The sequence below is a fragment of the Marmota monax genome, unplaced genomic scaffold (genome assembly GCF_021218885.2).
Source record: "Marmota monax isolate L192 unplaced genomic scaffold, Marmota_monax_Labrador192_F-V1.1 WCK01_AAM20220418_F8-fsc00006, whole genome shotgun sequence".
NCBI lineage: Eukaryota > Metazoa > Chordata > Mammalia > Rodentia > Sciuridae > Marmota > Marmota monax.
Genome location: NW_026693712.1, coordinates 6,695,114 through 6,711,867, shown reverse-complemented (window position 1 = coordinate 6,711,867; position 16,754 = coordinate 6,695,114). Strand labels below are relative to the sequence as shown.

Here is a 16,754-nt window from a genome sequence, read left to right as displayed (position 1 = left end):
CTTTTATTTTATGGGGGGAAATTAAAAAGTTCATTTTATTATAAACCTTGAAGCCCAATAGACACCCGAAGTTACTTGTTTAATAAAACACTCTAAGCAGACATGACTGCTAAGTTAACAACCACCAAAGAAAGCCAACAGAGAACTTGAGAGTATTAGTTTTGTTATTGTTTAGCAAGTTACCACAGACTTATCAGCTTAAAACTTATAAACTCACAGTTCTGTAGGTGAGACAGCATGCCTGGATTCTTTGCTCAGGTCTTACAAGATGGGAATCAAGTTATCCTTTCTGTAGGCTGACAAGAATCTGACTCCAAGCTCCTTCAGGTTAATTGCTAAATAATGTTCTTGTGACTGCAGGAGGACATGGAGCCTTATTTCCTTGCGGTTGTGAGCAGGGGGCAGCTTTCAGATCAGAGGCAGGCACCCACCTCTTTTGCTATGTGGCCTCCCTCCATCTTCAAAGTCAGCAACAAAGGATTTCCCACATTGGCTGTCTCATACCAGGAAGGGCCAGTCCCTTTTAAGAGCTCACTTGATTAAATGAGAACCACCAGGGTAGTCTTCCTATCTGAAACTGCTTTGAAATTCTACTTACAGTAACACTCCACAGCTGTACCCAGGATTGTGTATCTGAAAGAAGGCACATGTACACCAGCCAAGTAGGAATCTCAGGGGGCCATTTCAGAATTGCTTCACACAGTAAGAAATTCAGGATTATAATTTCTTCAATGGGAATTAGTAGATTGTTTATATACTGCAAATTGAAAAAGTTTAAAGCCTATAAATACAATATTGATTTTTTTCAGCTTTACTAGGATATAATTAACAAAAACTGAATATATTGAGTGGTCTCTTGATATGTATATGCAGTGTGAAATGATTGTAGTCAGAAACTAATTAATATTCCCATTATCTCAGTTACCTTTGGTGGGGGTGGGATAGGGGGCATTGAAGATATATTCTCAGCAAATTTCAAGTATCTTGTCTTGTAAAAATAAAAGTTTCTGATAGGAGGGTCTGCTATTCAGCCACAAGTAAAAAACTAAGAAGCAGCTTTAAAAAATAAAGAAAAACAACAGACATAAGAATTCTAAGAGTCAATTTCAAGTGTTTTAAAATTTTATTTCAATCATATCTAAGTAATTACTATATCTTATTATAAATACACCCTCATGATTTTTTTTTTAAATCAAGGATTAGTAACAGTAATGCTCCATGGAGAATTAAAGAACACTAATAAAGTTAATGAAGAGGGAAAGTTGATTTGCAGTTATTTAATAATAAAAATGATGACTCTTTTTAATTCTGTCAGCCATTTCCCCAAATTAGGTAGGAAACTGCTATAGAGAAAACCATCCAGGAAGAAAGACTAGATTGAAGATCATACCAGTGTAGTCTCATAGTACACTGCAGTGGCTTTGTTAATCAAACAGTATACTGTTAAACTGTAAAATGTATCTTCTTCTTTACTGCTCTTCCCTCTTCTGATAATTTCTAATATGATTATGTGAAACTCCAGGATAAGGAGATAAGTAACTTCAGTTCTCTGTGCATCTTTGGGTGAGTCATTTATCTCTGGGTCCCACTAGCTGCATTTATAAAATAAAGCCATTCTAGAACTTCCAAGTTGAAATGGGCCTTTGAAACCATGTTCTTTACAAATTCTATACAGCTCTAAAGTCATATTTACCAAATAATAACTTTTTTAAAAGGGAAAATATTCTAAATAGAGAAATTGAATAATTTAATAGCTATAACAGGGTGTTTGGTCCTGTTTGGAATAAGTTATCACTTTTGATTTTAGATTAAATTTACAAGGATGTTTGAGCATTTCAATAAGTGAAGCCTCTTGATCCTGCCCCCAGCCTCCTAGCAATTCAACACACAAGACTACTGATTTACTTATGTTCTCCAGTTCTTTATTTATCAATTAAAAGAATTTCATTATCCTACAAAGTTACATAGATGCTTCCAATTTCAAGGCTAATATATTAAAATCAATTCAGTTCTCCTTTAAAATAAAGCTTTGTCACCTTCTTGGCATTATCTACAAAAAAAGATGAGAGAAGGCAGAATTCACAATTAAATTATTCTGAACTTTACTGTATTAACATTCTTGGACTTTTGACATAATTCAATTCACATTTACTGAAAGGTTATGATATGTCTGATTTTGTGTCACACGATAAGTATTTAGGGGCATCTTTTTATGCCCAGCACATAGTACATCTTTAAAACTCAGGAGGTACAAAGTGTTTCTAGATAAATATAGATAGTGCAAGGGTCTTGCTTCAAATGGAAATGATGGAAACAGGACAAATGATAAAACGAAATAAAATACTAAATCACTCCATGGCAAATGTGTCTTACAAAACAGCCTCCAAAGATGTCCACATCCCAATCCCTGGAGCCTATGTTTCACAGGACAAAACTGAATTGAAGGTACAGATACAATAAGGCTGCTGATCAGTGGACCTTAAATCACATGAGCTCTTAAGCTAGGTAGGAAGGAAGACGGGGAGAAGAGCATGACAGATGAGACTAAGAAGGACCAGATCCTCCTTTGTTGTCTTGGAAGATGGAGGAACAGGGCTGCAAAAACCAAAATATGTGAGCAGATTCCAGCAGCAGAGGAATAGATCCTCCCCATAGGCTCCAGAAAATAACACAGCCTTGCAACACCATGCTTGATTTCTGTCCAAAGAGACCTACTTTAAACTTCTAACCTACAGACTGTAAGATAACAGTTTATTGTTTTAAGACAAAAATTTTGTGGCAATTTGTTACAACAGCCATAAGAAACTAGTTATGCCAGGTTACAGAATTGGTTTCAGCTGTGAGAAGGCTTCACCACCAAAGCATTATCAGTTGAGATGTGATAGGCCTGGGAGCAATGGGGGAAACAGTTGTTTATGAGTTAAATCCTTCTACTCCAAGTGTGGTCCCTTCTAATTAACCCTGGTGGGAGATTGCTGGACATGTTTTTTGTTTGTTTGCTTTTGGGTTTGTTTCTTTGCTTGTTTGTTTGTGTGTTTTGAGGGGGATGCAAAAATTGCCAGAGCCAGCCTTTTAACAAGACCCCCAGATAATCTGCATTGAAATTAAAGTTTGAGAAGCACTACATTTATTAAAAACCTAACTTTCCTATGTGCATAAATGAATACTCCACGGTGAATCTCACCATTGTGTATGTCCACAGGTCACTAATTTAAAAAGAAAAGAAAACAACTAAGTAAATAGCAGAAAGATCAGGAGAAGTACAGGGAAGGAAACAGTGAGGAAGGAGGGAGAGGAAAGAGAAAGTACTGGGAACAGAATGAGAGCAAATTATAGTCCATGTTGTTATAATTATGTCAGGATGAATCCTAATGTTATGTATAACTAAAAAGAACCAATAAAAAATTTTAAAAAAGGAAAAAAGTATTAAAAGCTATTTTAAAACATGCAGAAATCTTTAATTCTTCTTTTCTGACTCACAAATATCTGGAAGACATACTTAAACATACTGACAAAAAGAATGCTCAGCTGCTGTTTGTTAACATGAACAAAAGGGAAAAAATTTTTTTCTACTGCTCTTAATGAAAAGGTCCTTCAGTAAAATCCATCTGCTCTCACCTGCAAAGAAGTTTCCTTTAAAAGGCCCATGAGCTGAAAGATTATAAATGTCAAAGTTTTATTACCTTTGAATAAATATTAGAATCCACGGACTAGTACTCACAGAGCCATCTTATGGGGGACAAAATAATTTCATTCACATAATACATTTTCCTTAATTACTTTAATATAAAAACACTGTTCCACATTTCACACAGTGTTAAAAAAAAACAATTTTAAAACACTAAAATAAGTATTTGATAAAAATAAATTTATTGAAGGGTAACAATGACTGCAAAATTAGTACTTCCCAATCACTACTGATGCCTTTGCATTAACCACATTTGGAGGGTAGGCAGAGAAAATATGAAATGGAAAATGTATATTTTAAAGCTACATTTTCACCCACCCTTTAACTTTCTGCTAAATCTTGTTTGTCCCTACTAAAAGGTATACTCAAGATGATTGAAAAGACAATTCAGATAAAGTCCTACTAAAGAGATGTTAAAAACATACTCCATTAATGATATGGCATTGCAAACCATTCCATCTGTTTACAAAATTGAAATAAAATAAGCAATGACACAATGAATCTTTCTTGATAAAAGATTTCATCAAAAAAAAAAAAAAAAGAATAGAGAATTAGTGGTGGGGATCAGAATGAGAAAATCAGTACAATCAATAAAGACAAATAATTATTCAACATAATTTGGTCTGGTTAGATCAGTGCAACTCACTCAATAAGTAATTCAATAACATTATGAGAAGTGGACAATGGGAACCAGAGTCCTCTTTTTAAATTCATGTGTAATAATCCTATTTCAATTGACCTGTAATGTGAAAGCCCTGAATCCACCTTAACATTATAACATACATCTTACAATAATATAAAAGTCAAATCATCATCAATACATATTTTTTTTTCTCTAAAGTGCACAATTTAAGAAAACTTCACCAGAGTGTGCACTTTTGAAAGGTATAATAGTGTATACAATATAGACAAAACAGGCACCTCCATTGTATTTTTTTTAATAAATAAAAGCACATTAAGGAAAAAGAAGGTGGGCAGCACCTGAAGCCTTTGACATTGGTAACTAAATGCCAGTACCAAGTAGTCTAGCCGCTTACATGTTACTAAGAGCCGCAAAGAAGGAGCCATTTTTGACTTAACATTTTAATTTTAGTAGAAACAAGAGCTTGTCTGGGCTTACAATCCTTCACCTGGTGGTGAGGAGGGTACCAGTCCTTCAAATGTCCTATACTTTAGACAGCAGACCGGACTCCGGAGCACTCGCCTTAATGAGATTCTGGATTTCCTTGAATTTTGGATGGTCTTTATCTGCGACCAGCTGCAGCAGAACAGCCTCACTCGTGGTCACTATGATCCCAGTTCGAGCAAGGCGCTTTAAGAGAAAAGATAGACCAATAAGCACAACTGAGAAGACAGTGTGACGATGAACACTTTTGAAAACAGCAAAAGTGTGCCAGGACACAATAGTTAGTGTCCTCTATTACAACCATGGTCCTTGACCAAACCAGCAAATTCAGCGATGGGCAAAATTTTCAAAACCAGCCATACCACAAACTCATTGTTATTCTTCTCAATATTAGTAACATGGACTAAAACTAAGTAAAAGAAAACAGGTAGACATTGTTATAACCTTTTGGTGCAGGGACAGGAGAGTAATTGAGGCTAATGCTATAAAACATATAAAAGGTTAATGCAAGAGGAACTTCATCATTGATTATCTGAACACCTTTCATTGCTGCTATTTCCTAAGTACTATTTGCAGATTTTTGCTTCATCTCTCATTCATTTGTTCACTCTATCAAATGAGAACTATTTTTGTTTTACTCCTATATTCATTAAACTCTTCAATTTTTATTTCTAGCATTGAGATAAAAAGAGGTGCCTCTGTCCACATTCCCACTGTGCAAATAATATGAGATTACAAAATAGATTATGATGTGTATTAGTACTTATGTCTGGCATCCCTGGCATGTGGTAGCAATTTATTTAAAAAGAAATGGCAGAGAGGATGGGTAACACTTGAAAGCTCCACTGGTTGTGCTACAGATATTACTGTTGCTGTCTAAAATATTTCATTACCAACTAACTATCCCATTTCATATAACTAAAGTCTGTAATTGCAAACTACTATTAAGAATTAAAATGAGGGTTCATAATTTTTCAGCCCCCAAACATCTGACAGTTTTTCTCATAAGTCAGAGCTGCCCTGTCTTGAGATAACTGGCAGAAGAAGAAAAGAGCCCCGTGAGAGGTTTAAGAATGTATCCCCTGGGGTGATAAAAGAGCCATCACCTCTGCTGCCATCATAAACATTTCAGAATCACTAAACAAGAGTATAAAATTTAAGGTTGTATAAAGTTTCCCTGACAGGTCAAAGAATGCCCTTGACAAACTGTTCCCTTGCAATCGTAATAACTAGGAAAGATATCTCGAGGAGGGGAAGAGGGAGAGGGAGCAGAGAGGAGAGGGGAGCAAAGGGAGAGAGGGCAAAAGAACAGAAAATAAGGGGAGAAGAAGGTAGAAAGAGGAACAGAGGGAGGATTCCATTGCAGAGATTCATTCTCTGCATGGATTTATCATCAAAAACCCTGGAAAAAAAGCAGGCAAACTGCCATCCCAGGAAGCATCCACTTTAAGAACCACAGAAGAGGAAGTCATTAGGCAAATCAGAGGAAAGACCCAACTGGGGCTCTCTCTGTAAAGGAGGAAGCACTGGCAGAGCCAGGACATCCCTGTGGAGTATACAAATCTTCCTTCAGACAATTGTGCAACCACAGACCCAACATTTCCACTGAGAGACTCCTCTTTTTTTATCCCCAAGGACACAGAAAGGACTATAAACCATAACCTACTTAGAAAGCAAGCTCTGCTCTCAACAGCCAGTATAGAACAGGGTGCAGAGTGGCTGCCCAGACTGAAAAAAAAAAAATATACATCAACGAGTTATGCAGAAAGTGGGGAAGAATCAGGCCCATGGGTGCCCTTCTTGAGGTCAGACAAATCCAGGTGTAAGTTTTTTTAAAGATCTGGAAACTCTAATTTCCTACTTCTTGATGTTTAATCAACTGATTATTATTATCAAAACTCAATGTCAAAACATCTTCTGCTTCCTTCAGACAGAAAGGCAGAGAATATAAGACAAGTCTGATGTTGAGAAACACCACTAAATGTCCGCTCTTCTAGCCCAGCTCTCACCCAGCCAGTGTCTGCCCTGCCTTGCCTATCGATCACTGCCAAACCAAAGGACTTCCAATGACTCAGACTGCCTGAATCACACATTCAGTGTCTGAGAAAGCATTTTACACAGAGCCACACTGTCAACAAAGGTCAGCTCCCACTCATGATTCTAGTTCCTTAATGAGGCAGGAAGGGAAGGAAACAGTTTCTAGGACCAAGGAAGATAGCTGGCGACCAGGAAAGAGCCTATGGATGATGTGCAGCTTTCTAGTGCTCCGCTCCACTGGCCAGAGCCCACTCCATTCTGCCAGGATGATTCTCAGAGATGCTCAGAGTCAGGGTATATAGGGGCAGGAGCAGGCTGGGATGCTCATCACAGAAATATGTTTGGGTAAACTGACACCTACACAAGACTAGCTGGCATGGAGACTGAGATGTAGCCAGTATTGATCCGGTTTTTAATCTAGCCAAGAACCTGTGTTAAAAGAAGCTGTGGCAGAGAGCAAAGACCATAGATTTTAGCTCCAGCAGGTAGACCTGAGCACAATACCTGCCTTGAGGAGCCTGAGGGCAACTGAGCAGAGAAAGGCAGTGGCAGTTCTGGATGTACGTGGCAGATTCCTGGGCACCACCTGATAACAGGGTTCCAGCCCTACTCTCCCCTCGGCACATGTGCATTGGGTTTCCCCTTACATTTGTAAAACAGTCCAGCTAGGCCAAAGAAAAAGAAAGGTTTTTGACACACAAACCCCAAAATGAAAGTACACAAAGTCATGAAAGAAGGTGTAGGGGAAGGATAAGCCCACCAAATTCCTTAACATTACTAAAAACTACCCAGAAGTATAAGCACATCCACATTCAAGTGAGGATCTAATCCTATTTTATTGTAGATTTATTGTATAATTAATTATTAGTTGAAAGAAACAATGCCTGACAGATGGCAGGTACTCAGGAGGCATTTGATTGGTGGATGGATGGATGGATGGATGGATTGTTTATAGTGCTGGGAACTGAACCCAGGGCCTCATGTATGCTAGGCAAGAGGTCCACTATGGGAGGCCACCATGCCTAGGAGCCAAGCACCCCCTCTTAGCTTTGAGTAAAGGGGCTATTGGACTGGCATCACACGCCATGCGCTGTGCAAAGCAAGTGGCCTTCACCTTTGCTCGGCAAAGAAGTGTGTCAGCTCTGGATTGGGCAAACCCCCCACCCCCTTGAAACATTATCTCCTGCCTTATTTGGGTAGAGTATTCTATTGAATGTCTTTTCCCTAATAAATAGGGGGGGTTCTGGGTACACTCTTTCTCTTGCCTTCCAGTGTGAAAGAGGATCCTTGAGGTCCACAATCCCCACCCACTTTGTGAAAGAATTCCTTTCATGTCCCTGCGCTCTTTTCACCACCAGCCCAAACCACACAGAGTGATCTGATTCCAATGCCCCAGACCTGAAAACATCGATTATTGAATAAAGAACTCTGAGACTTGCTAACTATAAATCTTACTAGTATAATAATCTTAATAAGCAATATGGATAATGTCAGGAATTATCATAAGTAGTTATATTCTAAAGGAATAGAGAAAAAGAGGAGATAGCCACATTGCTATTTTAACTTTCAGAGTGAGTTAGAGAAAAAAAATGGGGAAGTGGAATGGTGGGAGGCAAGGACAAAATTTCTCAAAAAAAATTAGGGATGAACTGTATCACATCCACACCAAAATAAGACCAAGAGGAACATTCTGCAATTGGGTAAGTATCCCCAGACCAAGAGGAAAATTCTGCAATTTGGGTAAGTGTCCCCATCACCAGTGACCTGCTCTATGATTTTTCTCCCTTTAACCATCTCAACACTTGAACCCCAGGAAGGTTCTTAAAATCTACCACAGACAACAAGTATTTTCCTTCCCTTCTAGAACTTCTCAGAATGAGTCCCTTTGGGGTCTTGGGTTTCATATGCTTAGATATTTCTGGTAAAACTAACCTCATGAAGCCAGCAACAAATAACAACAATAGATTTAAAAAAAAAAAAAAAAAAAAACCAGGACACATGATCTCATTCAATTTTCACATTATTGCTACCAATTAGTTGCTATTATTACTTCCTCCCCATCAATGAGACATTTAAAGCACAGAGTTCACAAAATTTGTTCAAGGACACAAATTTATGAAACGCCATCCTTGCATTCAAACCTACATTACTGCCCCACTGTTTATACTCCTAATCACTGAGAAGACAGGCAGCCTGTCAAAGATTGAGGTCTGGATGGTAATTAACTGACAATGTTTTTAATCTAACTCTTTATCTAACCATGATAAAGACATGGCTAAGAAACATATATGAATGGATATGTAATTTCAGACATGAAAATCCTTGAAATTTCTTTACAGATAAGGAAAGTTTCATTTTATTTGTGTCTCTGGTTTTGTTATTGTTGAGTCCTTTTAAATACTTCCAGCATGAAAGTAAAGTTCATGTACACATGAAAAGAGCTACTTGATGAGGTGGTCAGGACCTGACAGACCAAGTGTATAAACCCAGGTCTCTATGGAAACTTCAGTGGAAGCTGATTGACTCAAGACTAAGATGGCTTACAGGTATTTGCTGAGATTGGAAGACACAACACTTAATAACTACCAGCAAATCCACAATATCAGTGGACTTGAAAACAGTTTTAAAAATAAATTAAACTATTTATACCTGTAATCCTAATACAGGACTCACCGCGTTAGGAATAAGAGGGAAGGGATGGCCAACCAGGGCCTTAAGTCAACTGCGGCTGCCAGCCAGGGTCTATTTCCACATTAGCCCTCCCTACTCCCTTTAATCTTCTCTTTCCCGCCTTCTGCCTAGCCCTTCCCTTTTCATGTATTCCAGTTTACCACCGTGAAGAACACATTAGACTACAGAGATGATTCAGCAATCCTATAGGGGAAGTTGTTCATGGGACATGCACCAAACACTGGAAGACCTCAAAAAAACCCAAAACAACAAAAAACAAAAAACCTCCCATATTTCCTAGTCAGAACTTAAATCTACCTGTATATTTCTCTAAAATCACTAGAGAATCAGAATTAAATATAAAAGAGACACCATACACATACACACTATGAAATGAAAGTTTCCCATTGTGGTATTTTCAACCATCTTCAAGTAGAAAATGCTAGGTTAAGACCAATATTAGGAATGTTGAGAATCACTGATCCCTTGACTCAATGGGACATCATAATGCTCTCATGCTAGAAAGCCATAAAACTCTGTATGTGAGTGGTGTTCAGTCAGTGAAACACCTCTTAGCCCCAGAAATTTAAGTCTGAGGAAATCTAATATAAGGCTAAATTGACTTGGGCCTGTTCTGCCCTAGTATTCAGTTAGATCTTGGCTGAGTTAAACCCAAGTGAGCCGTTTCTAAATCTCTAGACAGTTCAGGTTATGCTTCTTGAAAATCTCTTAGCCCATGTATAACACTAGAGCAAAGTTAACAATCAAACGGGGAAAAGAACTTTTTGCAACACTACAGATCTAACTCCAAGGAGGAAACAAAATATAAAATAGGATATGTGGTAAGACTTTAAACACCTGTCAGTGCATAATAGTCTCTAGAAATTAACGCGTCTGAAAACTCCACATATCTACAGTCATCTGATCTTTGACAAAGGCGCCAAAATCATGCAGTGGAGAAAGGCCTCTTTAACAAATAGTGCCAGGAAAATTGATATTCTTATGTCCAAGAATAACTCACATGGACCAAAGACCTAGGAATTTGACCAGAAACTATGCAACTCCTAAAAGAAAATATACAGTCAACATTCCAGCAGATAGGCACAGGCAATGACTTTCTCAATAGGACCTCTAAAGCTCAGGAAAAAATGCCAAGAGTTAATAAATGAGATGGAATCAAATTAAAAAGCTCTGCACAGCAAAGGAAACAATTAAGAATGTAAAGAGAGAACCTACAGAATGGGAGAAAAACTTTGCTAGCTGCTCTCCTGACAGAGATTAACATCTAGGATATATAAAGAACCCCCAAAAATTAACACCAAAAAAATAACCCAATTAACAAATGCCAAATGAATTTCTCAAAGAAAGAAATACAAATGGCCAATAAATATATGACAGTGTTCAACATCATTAGCAATTAGGGAAATGCAAATCAAAACTATACAGAGATTTCATCTCACAACAGTCAGAATGGCAGTCATCAAGAATACAAATAATAATAATAAATGCTAGAGAAGATGTGGAAAAAAGGGAACACTTTTGCACTGTTGGTGGGACTGTAAATTAATAAAACCACTATGGAAATCACTATAGAGGTTCCTAAAAAGATTAGGCATATAAACACCATATGACCCAGCTACTGCACTCCTTAGTATTTATTCCCAAAGAATTAAAGTCATCATACTACAGTGATTCATGCATACATATATTTACAGCAGCACAATTTGCAACAGCCAAACTATGGAACCAGCATTGATGTCTCCATCAGACGAATAGATTAAAAAAAAAAAGTGGTGCATATATACATAATGGAGCTTCATCCAGTCATTAAAAAAATGAAATTATATCATTTGCAGGAAAATGAATGAAACTTAAAAACATTATGTTAATAAGCCAAACTCAGAAGGTCAAGGGTCATATGTTTTCTCTCATATGTGGAAACCAGAGAGGAAAAAGGAAAGGTGAGGGTGAGGGAAGGGACCTCATAAAAGTCAAAGAGAGATCAGAAGAGGAAAGGGACCTGGGATGGCAGATGGAGAGGGAGGGGGAAAGTTCTGGGGATGGATATTGGCCAAATTATATTGTTATATAGTGTGTACATACTAATATGTCACAAAAAGCCCACCCTTATGCACAACTATAATGCACCAATAAAAAATGTGGAAAGAGAAAAAAAGGAAATGAATGAGTCTGATATTCTCAGACTAAGCTTAAATTTAAGAGGTAAATTTTTCATTAATCCTTAATGTTTAATACTCCTACTTTATGTGGAAAACTTGATAAGTGCCTTATTTTCAAGCAGGACAATTACCTCAAGAGCAAACATCCTGTCCATCATGCTTCTTGATGAAGTGGCATCAGCAACAATATGAACCTCAATTCCTCGGCCAATGAGCTCCAGAGCAGTTTGCTGGATACATACATGAGTCTTGCAGGAAAGCAAAACAAATCCTATGTAATAACATGGTCAGCCAGAAACTATTTTACACATGTATGATACCATGATAAAATAGAGACCACATAAGATGGCCTTGTTCTATATTTAGTTTTGCATCTAATTATCTAGGTAAGCTTGAGCATAAATCAACATCTCTGCCTTTGGTTTATTCATCTGCAAAAGTTAAGAACTAGATTTTATCAGTTTCTCATATTAGGAACCCTTACATATTCTTAAAGAGTTTTGTGTAAAATTTTTGAAGATTTTCATCTGCATCCTTTGAGTGACCTTCAGATAGCTGACTAGCACTCAATTTTGGTGCCACTTGCATATGGATTTATTTCTGCATGTATACCAAGTGCCCAACAACAACAACAACAACAAAATGAGTCTGATGTATTACAAAGTCAAAAAGTAGTGGGAAAACTGAATTATTACAAGATACCTCGTCATAGAGGTAGTTCAAGTCAAAACAAATTATGATAAAAAAAATTTAAAAACATGGTAAACAAAAAGTATTTGGTAAACATACAACAATATGATAAAGCAGAAAGAGCACTATAAATGTAATGACCTGTTCCACATCTAGTTTTACTTTTAATTAGCTAGATGATCTTGAGTATACCTCAGCATCTCTGGCTTGGGTTTAATCATTTGTAAAATCAGGAATGGATACTATCAGGAATGGATACTCAGTGTATAGCACCAGCAATCGTATTATGTAGACAAACCTATTATATAGATACTATGTAAATAGTAACTTGTAACAATTGATTATCAGAGAATATAGAGTAAAAACATACTCCAACAATAACCAAATTATAAAACAAATGAAAGCAGATTTCGGTAATACCACGTCAATTTCATCTTCATATGACAAGACAGCTTTGGAGAATTATCAACTGACGCCTCACTAAAATTAGCCACAGAGGACTACTCAAAGCCAATTTTGATTAAGCATGTCTAATTGTGATGAAGAAAAAATAAATGTACAAAATCAAGCAACAGCATTTGGTATGACAAATGGGCTTCTCCTATACTGTCATCATTGAACCAGAAACATCAGAAATGCTAAATGAACATCTAATAGTAGAAATAATACTTCTATTATTAAAACCCATAAAACTTACTAGCAAAAAACTTACTATCAAATATCATAACAATATTCAATTGTTATTTTGATTTCATTGTTTTAATAGTTTTCTTTATAATTTTTAAAATTTCAGTATATAAAAAAGTAATAAATCAACTGAAATCAGCATTAGAAACCTATGAGTATTTTTTTCATCTAAAAGAGTATGTACATGATTCAAATTTGAAAAACAAATTACATGACCTTTAAGATTTTGCTAGCATAAAAATATGACCAAAGTGAAATCTTATAACATAAATAAAAATAATCCTTTGGTAAGAATGTAGTAGTTAAAAAGTAGGGGTTAAAAGCATGGTCTACAAATCAGTCAGGTGAGATTCAAATCCAGCCTCATCCCTTACTAGCTGTCTGACCTTGGGCAAGTTATACTGAGTCTCTGTAATTTTGTTTCCTTACTCATAATACTGGAACACTAAGAATACTTAGCTCATGAGTTTGCTGCTATGAAGTATTCAGATCAGTGCCATGCAAATAGTGAAATGTTTAATAAGTGGTGGTTACTCTGCATCACTGTTACTACCTACAAGGTATCCTATAATAAACCTGCATTCTGAAAATACCAAGTTTTCCATAATGATATTGTGCCCAAATATAATAGGTACTCACTTCTACTCCAAATAGTACAACACTTCTAACTCCAGGAATCTCTGCTAATGCTGCTTCAACTTCTGGTAATACCATTGAAAACTTTGTCTTTGGAAGTACCAGTTTTACACCTGTTAAATCAATTTCTTGAACAGTGCTTCCAAGGCCTTTAGGGTACTGTTCTGTTACAATAACTGGAATTCCTAAAATCCGTGCACCTTGCAACTGAAAAAATAACCAAGCACAAAAAGAATTAGCAATATACACATGAGCATATGTATGAATGCATATCACATTTCGGCAAATGAATAAATAAGTGTACCAGTCTTTGTCCCACGCTAATAATATCTCCAAAATACTTGATGGCTGGTCTAAATCTTTCCTGCATATCACAGCAGAAAAACACAGTGCTTGAAGGTGTAAGATTTCCCAGAGTAGTGAGCTGAGGAAAAAAGAAAAAACAATGATTTAGGACTTGTTAAACCATGACATTTATTTGCAATGGACATAAAGAAAGGAAGAAAAGTGCTTCTATTGTTTGACTTAGTAAGTCAATTTCTACAAGTATTATCTATTATCTAAAAGAAATTATCTGAATTATGGAGGGAAAAAAACAATATTTCCACATAGATAATTCTCTGAATTCCATTAATAGTGAAAATTAGAAATAAATCCAGAATCAATAATACAGAAATAGGTTAACAAACTTTAGCACATTCACATAACAAAACATTTTAGCCAATTAAAAAACATATTTGAGTGTGTACACACACACACACACATTCAAAGAACTGGTTCTATTTAAAGAGAAATGCTCACTGTATAATGTTAACTTTAAAAAGAGCATAGTTCAATAGTCTTCCAATAATGAGAAAATGTGAAATATATAAAAACATCAACAATGGTTACATAACTAAATTATTGTTAATTTTTTTCGAATACTTTATTTTTCAAATCTCATTTAAACACATTTGTTGAGTATTATTTAAAAGCATTTTACTTTTACAACCAGAAAAATTCATAATATAAAAAGCTTAAATTTGATGGTGTTGCTTGTAAGTACAAAAAGTAAAAAACTTAATCTGTGTAAAGAAAATAAGAGGATAAAAGAGCAAAATAATCTGTTGCAGAGACTATGAAACATTAAAAACTAAAGACACACAAACACATGCACTCCATAAACAAATTCAGAGCAAATACAAAATTACTGCTGTCAAGATAGATAAGCTCAGATGAAATTATTTTTTTGTGGGGGATGGGGAGTACCAGGGTTTGAACTCAAGGGCATTCGACTACCGAGCCACATTCCCAGTCCTATTTTGTATTTTATTTAGAGACAGGGTCTCACTTAGTGGCTTAACTCACTTCTGCTGAGGCTGGCTTTGAATTCATGATCCTCCTGCCTCAGCCTCCTAAACTGCTGGGATTATAGGCATGCACCACGGTGCCTGGCTCAAATACAGTTTTTCTAAGGTGTAGATGGACACAATACCTTTATTTTGTTTATTTATTTTAACGTAGTGATGAGGATGAAACCCAGTACCTCACACATTGTAGGCAAGCACTTTACCACTGGGCTACAATGCCAGACCTCAGATGCAATTCTTAAGAGTAATTTTTAACTTAAGAATAAAGCAATGAAATGACACCAAGCACATACGACACCCCTTAAAAAAAGCAATGAAATGATGCCAAGCACATACAGCACCCCTTAAAATTCCACTGTCACCATTGTTAAATGAACTGCACAGAACCAAGAGAGGGACAGACTCAAGTTTGATATCTGCATTCTTCAAAGTATTTATCACAATCAAAAAAATCAAAGAATTAAGAGCAACACTGGATATTAGATTTCCAAGGTTTTCAATGATCTTCTCTAACAATTTGAGCACAATAAGCATCTACTGAAAAAGCAGAATTCACTGCAGAATACAAGACTTTAATTTCACTGGTCCTGAATGAACCACCATTCTTACAAGGCACCCCTTAAAATTCCTCTCTTATCTCATTTTGCACCCCCCAAAACACCCACAGATAACAATTATTAATAATTTCCTAGATAAGTTTGTGTGCCATTTACACATTGGTGGCTTTACCACCAGTGCTGCCTGATTCTACTTTAGTGTCTCTGCATGCAGCTGACTCTCAGGAAACAATTCCTTTATGAATTAAATGAATCATTAAAACAAATCTTTTATCCTTAATGCTATGGCTGTTTTAATAGGTTTGCATTGGATTTTCTCTAATCCCTTGTCCGTGGGACTCTAGCACTTTAATCTCCCACTGGTGCTTAGTCTATAGGATGTGTACTGATTTGACCACATATAATCTGCCAAATTCATGTTAGAATGAGAGCCATCTGTCATTCTAACACTATGTGTAGGATTTTTCTACCTTGCCAATAAAGTATTATTAAATTAAATATTCAAACATCTTCAGTTACATACGCCAGCATTGGCTATTTCCTTCCTTCATGCTTAAGGGAAGAATTATGCCTCCACTTTGGTCATTTTCAAAAGCAATGAATATGATGTGCATACATAAGCACTGCCAAGAGGCCAATTTGTGTATTTAGTGTACTATTTTAAAAGGCAATCAGTACTTACGACTATGCATTTTAAATTTCCAGTAAACATTAAATCTCAACTGAAAAATCTACATATTTTCTTTTTATATACTTGCACTGTGGGTTCCTAGTCATCCCCAATGTGATTAGAGAACACTATATAATGTAGTATGCCTGCAAATGGCCTTGTTGAAATTATACTAACACAACTCAGTCAATCTTATCATTCTTCTTGCCAGCAAGTATGCAAACTAAAGCTCTCAGGCACTAACATAAGTGCTTGGTGGCCATTCACTAACATGCTTACAGCTTACACTTGCTTGGAATACCAGCTCTCACATTCTATCTCAGCCTATCCAGACTAAGTCTGTGTACATCCCTAGCAAGTTTAGTGGTCTGGATTCTAAATTCACAGAAGGATATAAATAGCAAATTAGAAAGCAAACTGCTAGAGGGAGGCAAACTAAGAGCAGCAAAAAATGATAGTTGACA

The 16,754-nt window shown here is 36.4% G+C and overlaps 1 protein-coding gene across 2 annotated transcripts in view; it reads right to left on the bottom strand.

Moving 5' to 3' along the window:
- The window catches only part of Isoc1 (isochorismatase domain containing 1), a 79,931-nt gene that overhangs the window by 55,674 nt on the left and 7,503 nt on the right, over positions 1-16,754 (bottom strand). The window contains exons 2-5 of one of the 2 annotated variants that reach the window (XM_046460286.2): positions 14,019-14,138; positions 13,718-13,921; positions 11,833-11,949; positions 1,901-5,000 (exon numbers count right to left, since the gene is read on the bottom strand). In XM_046460286.2, the coding sequence (XP_046316242.1) occupies positions 4,854-5,000; positions 11,833-11,949; positions 13,718-13,921; positions 14,019-14,138 (588 nt within the window). In that variant the 3' untranslated portion in view covers positions 1,901-4,853. Of the gene's footprint in view, positions 1-1,900; positions 5,001-11,832; positions 11,950-13,717; positions 13,922-14,018; positions 14,139-16,754 lie in introns of those variants that run through there. The other variant, XM_058584215.1, reaches the window with a different exon arrangement.